Source organism: Bufo bufo, chromosome 5 (genome assembly GCF_905171765.1).
Source record: "Bufo bufo chromosome 5, aBufBuf1.1, whole genome shotgun sequence".
Classification (NCBI taxonomy): Eukaryota; Metazoa; Chordata; class Amphibia; order Anura; family Bufonidae; genus Bufo; species Bufo bufo.
Genome location: NC_053393.1, coordinates 563,606,851 through 563,621,037, shown reverse-complemented (window position 1 = coordinate 563,621,037; position 14,187 = coordinate 563,606,851). Strand labels below are relative to the sequence as shown.

At 41.0% G+C, this 14,187-nt stretch overlaps 1 protein-coding gene across 1 annotated transcript in view; it reads right to left on the bottom strand.

Annotated features, from left to right (window-relative positions):
• The window catches only part of LOC121002663 (SCO-spondin-like), a 190,236-nt gene that overhangs the window by 85,665 nt on the left and 90,384 nt on the right, over window positions 1-14,187 (bottom strand). Inside the window, 1 exon segment of the mRNA XM_040434096.1 lies at window positions 25-204. Coding sequence (XP_040290030.1) covers window positions 25-204 — 180 coding nt within the window.

Below are 14,187 nucleotides of genomic sequence, written 5' to 3'. Positions count from 1 at the left end.
GAGCGCCGACTGACGGCCACTTACCGTCTGAGTCTCCGCAGGGCTGTAAGTTACAGGACTCAGTCTGCACTGCCTCCCCGCCACACGGGAGACCCCCATTTTTGGGTGGAGGGTCTTCACACATCCTTCTTCTAGTACGGGTTCCTCCTTGACACTCGGCATCACAGACAGACCAGTCTCCCCAGTGAGACCAGGCCCCGTTCACTGGGGGCACAAACATTTCATCAGTCTCAAATATCTCTGTATGTACGGGCATTATACATTACATCTATAGGGTGCGGAAGAGAATGTCGCCAATTCTGCCGCCTACGGACCGCTCGCAACAACCAATTCTCCTCCCCCATTGTATCTATAAGTGACAGGACGTGGTTACCATAGACACCAGATACTGTAACATTGTATCTATAAGTGACTGGGTGTGGTTACCATAGACACCAGATACTGTAACATTGTATCTATAAGTGACAGGACGTGGTTACCATAGACACCAGATACTGTAACATTGTATCTAGAAGTGACGGGGTGTGGTTACCATAGACACCAGATACTGTAACATTGTGTCTATAAGTGACAGGACGTGGTTACCATAGACACCAGATACTGTAACATTGTATCTATAAGTGACGGGACGTGGTTACCATAGACACCAGATACTGTAACATTGTATCTATAAGTGATGGGGCATGGTTACCATAGACACCAGATACTGTAACATTGTATCTATAAGTGACTGGGCATGGTTACCATAGACACCAGATACTGTAACATTGTATCTATAAGTGACAGGACGTGGTTACCATAGACACCAGATACTGTAACATTGTATCTATAAGTGACTGGGTGTGGTTACCATAGACACCAGATACTGTAACATTGTATCTATAAGTGACAGGACGTGGTTACCATAGACACCAGATACTGTAACATTGTATCTATAAGTGGCGGGGTGTGGTTACCATAGACACCAGATACTGTAACATTGTATCTATAAGTGACGGGACGTGGTTACCATAGACACCAGATACTGTAACATTGTATCTATAAGTGATGGGGCATGGTTACCATAGACACCAGATACTGTAACATTGTATCTATAAGTGACTGGGCATGGTTACCATAGACACCAGATACTGTAACATTGTATCTATAAGTGACAGGACGTGGTTACTATAGACACCAGATACTGTAACATTGTGTCTATAAGTGACGGGACGTGGTTATCATAGACACCAGATACTGTAACATTGTATCTATAAGTGACGGGGCGTGGTTACCATAGACACCAGATACTGTAACATTGTATCTATAAGTGATGGGGCGTGGTTACCATAGACACCAGATACTGTAACATTGTATCTATAAGTGAAGGGGCGTGGTTACCATAGACACCAGATACTGTAACATTGTATCTATAAGTGACAGGACGTGGTTACTATAGACACCAGATGCTGTAACATTGTATCTACAAGTGACTGGGCGTGGTTACCATAGACACCAGATACTGTAACATTGTGTCTATAAGTGACGGGGCGTGGTTACCCTAGACACCAGATACTGTAACATTGTATCTATAAGTGACGGGGCATGGTTACCATAGACACCAGATACTGTAACATTGTATCTACAAGTGACGGGGTGTGGTTACCATAGACACCAGATACTGTAACATTGTATCTATAAGTGACAGGACGTGGTTACCATAGACACCAGATACTGTAACATTGTATCTATAAGTGACGGGACGTGGTTACCATAGACACCAGATACTGTAACATTGTATCTACAAGTGACGGGGCGTGGTTACCCTAGACACCAGATACTGTAACATTGTATCTATAAGTGACGGGGCGTGGTTACCCTAGACACCAGATACTGTAACATTGTATCTATAAGTGACGGGGTGTGGTTACCATAGACACCAGATACTGTAACATTGTATCTATAAGTGACAGGACGTGGTTACTATAGACACCAGATACTGTAACATTGTGTCTATAAGTGACAGGCCGTGGTTACTATAGACACCAGATACTGTAACATTGTATCTATAAGTGACAGGACGTGGTTACCATAGACACCAGATACTGTAACATTGTATCTAGAAGTGACGGGGTGTGGTTACCATAGACACCAGATACTGTAACATTGTATCTATAAGTGACAGGACGTGGTTACCATAGACACCAGATACTGTAACATTGTATCTATAAGTGACAGGACGTGGTTACCATAGACACCAGATACTGTAACATTGTATCTATAAGTGACAGGACGTGGTTACCATAGACAGCAGATACTGTAACATTGTATCTAGAAGTGACGGGGTGTGGTTACCATAGACACCAGATACTGTAACATTGTATCTATAAGTGACGGGGCGTGGTTACCATAGACACCAGATACTGTAACATTGTGTCTATAAGTGACGGGGCGTGGTTACCATAGACACCAGATACTGTAACATTGTATCTATAAGTGACGGGGTGTGGTTACCATAGACACCAGATACGGTAACATTGTATCTACAAGTGACAGGACGTGGTTACCATAGACACCAGATACTGTAACATTGTATCTACAAGTGACGGGGCGTGGTTACCCTAGACACCAGATACTGTAACATTGTATTTATAAGTGACGGGGCATGGTTACCATAGACACCAGATACTGTAACATTGTATCTACAAGTGACGGGACGTGGTTACCATAGACACCAGATACTGTAACATTGTATCTATAAGTGACAGGACGTGGTTACCATAGACACCAGATACTGTAACATTGTATCTATAAGTGACAGGACGTGGTTACTATAGACACCAGATACTGTAACATTGTGTCTATAAGTGACAGTCCGTGGTTACTATAGACACCAGATACTGTAACATTGTATCTATAAGTGACAGGACGTGGTTACCATAGACACCAGATACTGTAACATTGTATCTAGAAGTGACGGGGTGTGGTTACCATAGACACCAGATACTGTAACATTGTATCTATAAGTGACAGGACGTGGTTACCATAGACACCAGATACTGTAACATTGTATCTATAAGTGACAGGACGTGGTTACCATAGACACCAGATACTGTAACATTGTATCTATAAGTGACAGGACGTGGTTACCATAGACACCAGATACTGTAACATTGTATCTAGAAGTGACGGGGTGTGGTTACCATAGACACCAGATACTGTAACATTGTATCTATAAGTGACGGGGCGTGGTTACCATAGACACCAGATACTGTAACATTGTGTCTATAAGTGACGGGGCGTGGTTACCATAGACACCAGATACTGTAACATTGTATCTATAAGTGACGGGGTGTGGTTACCATAGACACCAGATACGGTAACATTGTATCTACAAGTGACAGGACGTGGTTACCATAGACACCAGATACTGTAACATTGTATCTACAAGTGACGGGGCGTGGTTACCCTAGACACCAGATACTGTAACATTGTATCTACAAGTGACGGGGCATGGTTACCATAGACACCAGATACTGTAACATTGTATCTACAAGTGACGGGACGTGGTTACCATAGACACCAGATACTGTAACATTGTATCTATAAGTGACAGGACGTGGTTACCATAGACACCAGATACTGTAACATTGTATCTATAAGTGACGGGACGTGGTTACCATAGACACCAGATACTGTAACATTGTATCTACAAGTGACGGGGAGTGGTTACCCTAGACACCAGATACTGTAACATTGTATCTATAAGTGACGGGGCGTGGTTACCCTAGACACCAGATACTGTAACATTGTATCTATAAGTGACGGGGTGTGGTTACCATAGACACCAGATACGGTAACATTGTATCTACAAGTGACAGGACGTGGTTACCATAGACACCAGATACTGTAACATTGTATCTAGAAGTGACGGGGTGTGGTTACCATAGACACCAGATACTGTAACATTGTATCTACAAGTGACGGGGCGTGGTTACCATAGACACCAGATACTGTAACATTGTATCTATAAGTGACGGGGCGTGGTTACCCTAGACACCAGATACTGTAACATTGTATCTACAAGTGACAGGACGTGGTTACTATAGACACCAGATACTGTAACATTGTGTCTATAAGTGACGGGGCGTGGTTACTATAGACACCAGATACTGTAACATTGTATCTATAAGTGACAGGACGTGGTTACCATAGACACCAGATACTGTAACATTGTATCTAGAAGTGACGGGGCGTGGTTACTATAGACACGAGATACTGTAACATTGTATCTATAAGTGACGGGACGTGGTTACCAGACACCAGATACTGTAACATTGTATCTGTAAGTGATGGGACGTGGTTATCATAGACACCAGATACTGAAACATTGTATCTATAAGTGACGGGCGTGGTTATCATAGACACCAGATACTGTAACATTGTATCTATAAGTGACGGGGTGTGGTTACCATAGACACCAGATACTGTAACATTGTATCTACAACTGACGGGACGTGGTTATCATAGACACCAGATACTGTAACATTGTATCTATAAGTGACGGGGCGCGGTTACCATAGACACCATATACTGTAACATTGTATCTACAACTGACGGGACATGGTTACCATAGACACCAGATACTGTAACATTGTATCTATAAGTGACTGGGCATGGTTATCATAGACACCAGATACTGTAACATTGAATCTATAAGTGATGGGGCGTGGTAACCATAGACACCAGATACAGTAACATTGTATCTTTAAGTGACGGGACGTGGTTACCATAGACACCAGATACTGTAACATTGTGTCTATAAGTTACGGGGCGTGGTTACCATAGACACCAGATACTGTAACATTGTGTCTATAAGTTACGGGGCGTGGTTATCATAGACACCAGATACTGTAACATTGTATCTATAAGTGACGGGACGTGGTTATCATAGACACCAGATACTGTAACATTGTGTCTATACGTTACGGGGCGTGGTTACCATAGACACGAGATACTGTAACATTGTGTCTATAAGTGACGGGGCGTGGTTATCATAGACACCAGATACTGTAACATTGTGTCTATAAGTGACGGGACGTGGTTATCATAGACACCAGATACTGTAACATTGTGTCTATAAGTGACGGGGCGTGGTTATCATAGACACCAGATACTGTAACATTGTATCTATAAGTGACAGGACGTGGTTACCATAGACACCAGATACTGTAACATTGTATCTACAACTGACGGGACATGGTTACCATAGACACCAGATACTGTAACATTGTATCTATAAGTGACTGGGCATGGTTATCATAGACACCAGATACTGTAACATTGTATCTATAAGTGATGGGGCGTGGTAACCATAGACACCAGATACAGTAACATTGTATCTTTAAGTGATGGGACGTGGTTACCATAGACACCAGATACTGTAACATTGTGTCTATAAGTTACGGGGCGTGGTTACCATAGACACCAGATACTGTAACATTGTGTCTATAAGTTACGGGGCGTGGTTATCATAGACACCAGATACTGTAACATTGTATCTATAAGTGACGGGACGTGGTTATCATAGACACCAGATACTGTAACATTGTATCTACAACTGACGGGACGTGGTTACCATAGACACGAGATACTGTAACATTGTGTCTATAAGTGACGGGGCGTGGTTACCATAGACACCAGATACTGTAACATTGTTTCTATAAGTGACAGGACGTGGTTACCATAGACACCAGATACTGTAACATTGTATCTATAACTGACGGGCGTGGTTACTATAGACACCAGATACTGTAACATTGTGTCTATAAGTGACGGGACGTGGTTATCATAGACACCAGATACTGTAACATTGTGTCTATAAGTGACGGGACGTGGTTATCATAGACACCAGATACTGTAACATTGTGTCTATAAGTGACGGGGCGTGGTTATCATAGACACCAGATACTGTAACATTGTATCTATAAGTGACAGGACGTGGTTACCATAGACAACAGATACTGTAACATTGTGTCTATAAGTGAGGGGACGTGGTTACCATAGACACGAGATACTGTAACATTGTGTCTATAAGTGACGGGGCGTGGTTATCATAGACACCAGATACTGTAACATTGTGTCTATAAGTGACGGGACGTGGTTATCATAGACACCAGATACTGTAACATTGTGTCTATAAGTGACGGGGCGTGGTTATCATAGACACCAGATACTGTAACATTGTATCTGTAAGTGATGGGGCGTGGTTATCATAGACACCAGATACTGTAACATTGTATCTATAAGTGACGGGGTGTGGTTACCTCTAGACACCAGATACTGTAACATTGTGTCTATAAGTGACGGGGCGTGGTTACCATAGACACGAGATACTGTAACATTGTGTCTATAAGTGACGGGGTGTGGTTACCCTAGACACCAGATACTGTAACATTGTGTCTATAAGTGAGGGGACGTGGTTACCATAGACACGAGATACTGTAACATTGTGTCTATAAGTGACGGGGCGTGGTCATCATAGACACCAGATACTGTAACATTGTATCTATAAGTGATGAAGCATCACCTCTGACCGGCTTCCCTGTCCCTGCTGAAGAAAAGCCTCCCCCCAGCATGATGCTGCCACCGCCATGTCTCACGGTGGAGATGGTGTCTTCAGGAGGATGTGCAGGGTAGCATTTTGCATTTAGGCCAAATGCAAATTCTTCTTGCCACTCTTCCATAAAGGTAGATTTGGGAAGTCCACGACTACTAATTGTCCTGTGGACAGATTTTCCCACCTGAGCTGTGGATCTCTGCAGCTCTTCCACAGTGACCATGGGCCTCTTGGCTGCTTCTCTAATTAGTGCTCTCCTCTTCTGGGCAGTCAATTTAGGTGGACGGCCATGTCTTGGTAGGGTTGTAGTTCTTCCATACTCCTTCCATTTTCAGATGATGGATTGAACAGTGCTCCATGAGATATTCATTTTCTTTTTATAATCTAAACCTGATTTACACTTCTCCACAGCTTTATCCCTGACCTGTCTGGCGTGTTCCTTGGATTTCATTTCATTACTTTTTCAACACACTGTAAATATATGATCTCAGTATAATTGTCTATAGTAACCATGCCCCATCACTTATATATATGATGTCTCAGTACACAGTACTTATAGTAACCACGCCCCGTCACTTATATATATGATGTCTCAGTATATAGCGCCTATAGTAACCATGCCCCGTCACATATATATATGATGTCTCAGTATACAGTACTTATAGTAACCATGCCCGTCACTTATATATATGATGTCTCAGTATACAGTACTTATAGTAACCATGCCCCGTCACTTATATATATGATGTCTCAGTATACAGCCCCTACAGTAACCATGCCCCGTCACTTATATATATGATGTCTCAGTATACAGCCCCTACAGTAACAATGCCCCGTCACTTATATATGATGTCTCAGTATACAGTGTATATAGTAACCACGCCCAGTCACTTATATATATGATGTCTCAGTATACAGCGTCTATAGTAACCATGCCCCCTCACTTATATATATGATGTCTCAGTATACAGCCCCTACAGTAACAATGCCCCGTCACTTATATATATGATGTCTCAGTATACAGTGTATATAGTAACAATGCCCCGTCACTTATATATATGATGTCTCAGTATACAGCCCCTACAGTAACAATGCCCCGTCACTTATATATATGATGTCTCAGTATACAGTGTATATAGTAACAATGCCCTGTCACATATATATATATGAGGTCTCAGTATACAGCGTCTATAGTAACAATGCCCCGTCACTTATATGATGTCTCAGTATACAGCGCCTATAGTAACCACGCCCAGTCACTTATATATATGATGTCTCAGTATACAGCGTCTATAGTCACCACGCCCCGTCACTTATATGTATGATGACTCAGTATACAGTGTATATAGTCACCACACCCCGTCACTTATATATATGAGGTCTCAGTATACAGTGTATATAGTCACCACACCCCGTCACTTATAAATATATGATGTGTCAGTATACACTGCGTGCAGAATTATTAGGCAAATGAGTATTTTGACCACATCATCCTCTTTATGCATGTTGTCTTACTCCAAGCTGTATAGGCTCGAAAGCCTACTACCAATTAAGCATATTAGGTGATGTGCATCTCTGTAATGAGAAGGGGTGTGGTCTAATGACATCAACACCCTATATCAGGTGTGCATAATTATTAGGCAACTTCCTTTCCTTTGGCAAAATGGGTCAAAAGAAGGACTTGACAGGCTCAGAAAAGTCAAAAATAGTGAGATATCTTGCAGAGGGATGCAGCACTCTTAAAATTGCAAAGCTTCTGAAGCGTGATCATCGAACAATCAAGCGTTTCATTCAAAATAGTCAACAGGGTCGCAAGAAGCGTGTGGAAAAACCAAGGCGCAAAATAACTGCCCATGAACTGAGAAAAGTCAAGCGTGCAGCTGCCAAGATGCCACTTGCCACCAGTTTGGCCATATTTCAGAGCTGCAACATCACTGGAGTGCCCAAAAGCACAAGGTGTGCAATACTCAGAGACATGGCCAAGGTAAGAAAGGCTGAAAGACGACCACCACTGAACAAGACACACAAGCTGAAACGTCAAGACTGGGCCAAGAAATATCTCAAGACTGATTTTTCTAAGGTTTTATGGACTGATGAAATGAGAGTGAGTCTTGATGGGCCAGATGGATGGGCCCGTGGCTGGATTGGTAAAGGGCAGAAAGCTCCAGTCCGACTCAGACGCCAGCAAGGTGGAGGTGGAGTACTGGTTTGGGCTGGTATCATCAAAGATGAGCTTGTGGGGCCTTTTCGGGTTGAGGATGGAGTCAAGCTCAACTCCCAGTCCTACTGCCAGTTTCTGGAAGACACCTTCTTCAAGCAGTGGTACAGGAAGAAGTCTGCATCCTTCAAGAAAAACATGATTTTCATGCAGGACAATGCTCCATCACACGCGTCCAAGTACTCCACAGCGTGGCTGGCAAGAAAGGGTATAAAAGAAGAAAATCTAATGACATGGCCTCCTTGTTCACCTGATCTGAACCCCATTGAGAACCTGTGTTCCATCATCAAATGTGAGATTTACAAGGAGGGAAAACAGTACACCTCTCTGAACAGTGTCTGGGAGGCTGTGGTTGCTGCTGCACGCAATGTTGATGGTGAACAGATCAAAACACTGACAGAATCCATGGATGGCAGGCTTTTGAGTGTCCTTGCAAAGAAAGGTGGCTATATTGGTCACTGATTTGTTTTTGTTGTGTTTTTGAATGTCAGAAATGTATATTTGTGAATGTTGAGATGTTATATTGGTTTCACTGGTAAAAATAAATAATTGAAATGGGTATATATTTGTTTTTTGTTAAGTTGCCTAATAATTATGCACAGTAATAGTCACCTGCACACACAGATATCCCCCTAAAATAGCTAAAACTAAAAACAAACTAAAAACTACTTCCAAAAATATTCAGCTTTGATATTAATGAGTTTTTTGGGTTCATTGAGAACATGGTTGTTGTTCAATAATAAAATTAATCCTCAAAAATACAACTTGCCTAATAATTCTGCACTCCCTGTACATCGTCTATAGTAACCATACCCTGTCACTTATATATATGATGACTCGGTATACAGTGTATATAGTAACCACACCCTGTCACTTATATATACGAGGTCTCAGTATACAGTGTATATAGTCACCACGCCCCGTCACTTATATATATGATGACTCAGTATACAGTGTATATAGTCCCCACGCCCCGTCACATATATATATGATGACTCGGTATACAGTGTATATAGTCACCACGCCCCGTCACTTATATATATGATGACTCGGTATACAGTGTATATAGTAACCACACCCTGTCACTTATATATACGAGGTCTCAGTATACAGTGTATATAGTCACCACGCCCCGTCACTTATATATATATGATGACTCAGTATACAGTGTATATAGTCACCACACCCCGTCACTTATATATATGAGGTCTCAGTATACAGTGTATATAGTCACCACACCCCGTCACTTATATATATGATGACTCGGTATACAGTGTATATAGTAACCACACCCTGTCACTTATATATACGAGGTCTCAGTATACAGTGTATATAGTCACCACGCCCCGTCACTTATATATATGATAACTCAGTATACAGTGTATATAGTAACCACACCCCGTCACTTATATATATGATGACTCGGTATACAGTGTATATAGTCACCACACCCCGTCACTTATATATACGAGGTCTCAGTATACAGTGTATATAGTCACCACACCCCGTCACTTATATATATGATAACTCAGTATACAGTGTATATAGTCACCACATCCCGTCACTTATATATATGATGACTCGGTATACAGTGTATATAGTAACAATGCCCGTCACTTATATATATGATGACTCGGTATACAGTGTATATAGTCACCACGCCCCGTCACTTATATATATGATAACTCAGTATACAGTGTATATAGTCACCACATCCCGTCACTTATATATATGATGACTCGGTATACAGTGTATATAGTAACAATGCCCGTCACTTATATATATGATGACTCGGTATACAGTGTATATAGTCACCACGCCCCGTCACTTATATATATGATGACTCGGTATACAGTGTATATAGTAACCACACCCCGTCACTTATATATATGATGACTCGGTATACAGTGTATATAGTCACCACACCCCGTCACTTATATATACGATGTCTCAGTATACAGTGTATATAGTCACCACGCCCCGTCACTTATATATATGATGACTCAGTATACAGTGTATATAGTCACCACGCCCCGTCACTTATATATATGATGACTCGGTATACAGTGTATATAGTAACCACACCCTGTCACTTATATATACGAGGTCTCAGTATACAGTGTATATAGTCACCACGCCCCGTCACTTATATATATGATGACTCGGTATACAGTGTATATAGTCACCACACCCCGTCACTTATATATACGAGGTCTCAGTATACAGTGTATATAGTCACCACACCCTGTCACTTATATATACGAGGTCTCAGTATACAGTGTATATAGTCACCACGCCCCGTCACTTATATATATATGATGACTCAGTATACAGTGTATATAGTCACCACACCCCGTCACTTATATATATGAGGTCTCAGTATACAGTGTATATAGTCACCACACCCCGTCACTTATATATATGATGACTCGGTATACAGTGTATATAGTAACCACACCCTGTCACTTATATATACGAGGTCTCAGTATACAGTGTATATAGTCACCACGCCCCGTCACTTATATATATGATAACTCAGTATACAGTGTATATAGTAACCACACCCCGTCACTTATATATATGATGACTCGGTATACAGTGTATATAGTCACCACACCCCGTCACTTATATATACGAGGTCTCAGTATACAGTGTATATAGTCACCACACCCCGTCACTTATATATATGATAACTCAGTATACAGTGTATATAGTCACCACATCCCGTCACTTATATATATGATGACTCGGTATACAGTGTATATAGTAACAATGCCCGTCACTTATATATATGATGACTCGGTATACAGTGTATATAGTCACCACGCCCCGTCACTTATATATATGATGACTCGGTATACAGTGTATATAGTAACCACACCCCGTCACTTATATATATATGATGACTCAGTATACAGTGTATATAGTCACCACACCCCGTCACTTATATATATGAGGTCTCAGTATACAGTGTATATAGTCACCACACCCCGTCACTTATATATATGATGACTCGGTATACAGTGTATATAGTAACCACACCCTGTCACTTATATATACGAGGTCTCAGTATACAGTGTATATAGTCACCACGCCCCGTCACTTATATATATGATAACTCAGTATACAGTGTATATAGTAACCACACCCCGTCACTTATATATATGATGACTCGGTATACAGTGTATATAGTCACCACACCCCGTCACTTATATATACGAGGTCTCAGTATACAGTGTATATAGTCACCACACCCCGTCACTTATATATATGATAACTCAGTATACAGTGTATATAGTCACCACATCCCGTCACTTATATATATGATGACTCGGTATACAGTGTATATAGTAACAATGCCCGTCACTTATATATATGATGACTCGGTATACAGTGTATATAGTCACCACGCCCCGTCACTTATATATATGATGACTCGGTATACAGTGTATATAGTAACCACACCCCGTCACTTATATATATGATGACTCGGTATACAGTGTATATAGTCACCACACCCCGTCACTTATATATACGAGGTCTCAGTATACAGTGTATATAGTCACCACACCCCGTCACTTATATATACGAGGTCTCAGTATACAGTGTATATAGTCACCACACCCCGTCACTTATATATATGATAACTCAGTATACAGTGTATATAGTCACCACATCCCGTCACTTATATATATGATGACTCGGTATACAGTGTATATAGTAACAATGCCCGTCACTTATATATATGATGACTCGGTATACAGTGTATATAGTCACCACACCCGGTCACTTATATATATGATGACTCGGTATACAGTGTATATAGTAACAATGCCCGTCACTTATATATATGATGACTCGGTATACAGTGTATATAGTAACCACACCCTGTCACTTATATATACGAGGTCTCAGTATACAGTGTATATAGTCACCACACCCCGTCACTTATATATATGATGACTCAGTATACAGTGTATATAGTCCCCACGCCCCGTCACATATATATATGATGACTCGGTATACAGTGTATATAGTCACCACGCCCCGTCACTTATATATATGATGACTCGGTATACAGTGTATATAGTAACCACACCCCGTCACTTATATATACGAGGTCTCAATATACAGTGTATATAGTCACCACACCCTGTCACTTATATATATGATGACTCAGTATACAGTGTATATAGTCACCACACCCCGTCACTTATATATACGAGGTCTCAGTATACAGTGTATATAGTCACCACGCCCCGTCACTTATATATATGATAACTCAGTATACAGTGTATATAGTAACCACACCCTGTCACTTATATATATGATGACTCAGTATACAGTGTATATAGTCACCACACCCCGTCACTTATATATATGATAACTCAGTATACAGTGTATATAGTAACCACACCCTGTCACTTATATATATGATGACTCAGTATACAGTGTATATAGTCACCACACCCCGTCACTTATATATACGAGGTCTCAATATACAGTGTATATAGTCACCACACCCTGTCACTTATATATATGATGACTCAGTATACAGTGTATATAGTCACCACACCCCGTCACTTATATATACGAGGTCTCAGTATACAGTGTATATAGTCACCACGCCCCGTCACTTATATATATGATAACTCAGTATACAGTGTATATAGTAACCACACCCTGTCACTTATATATATGATGACTCAGTATACAGTGTATATAGTCACCACACCCCGTCACTTATATATACGAGGTCTCAATATACAGTGTATATAGTCACCACACCCTGTCACTTATATATATGATGACTCAGTATACAGTGTATATAGTCACCACACCCCGTCACTTATATATATGATGACTCAGTATACAGTGTATATAGTAACCACATCCTGTCACTTATATATACGAGGTCTCAGTATACAGTGTATATAGTCACCATACCCCGTCACTTATATATATGATGACTCGGTATACAGTGTATATAGTCACCATGCCCCGTCACTTATATATATGATGACTCGGTATACATTGTATATAGTAACCACACCCGGTCACTTATATATATGAGGTCTCAGTATACAGTGTATATAGTCACCACACCCGGTCACTTATATATATGATGACTCGGTATACAGTGTATATAGTAACCACATCCTGTCACTTATATATACGAGGTCTCAGTATACAGTGTATATAGTCACCACACCCCGTCACTTATATATATGATGACTCGGTATACAGTGTATATAGTCACCACGCCCCGTCACTTATATATATGATGACTCGGTATACAGTGTATATAGTCACCACGCCCGTCACTTATATATATGATGACTCGGTATACAGTGTATATAGTAACCACACC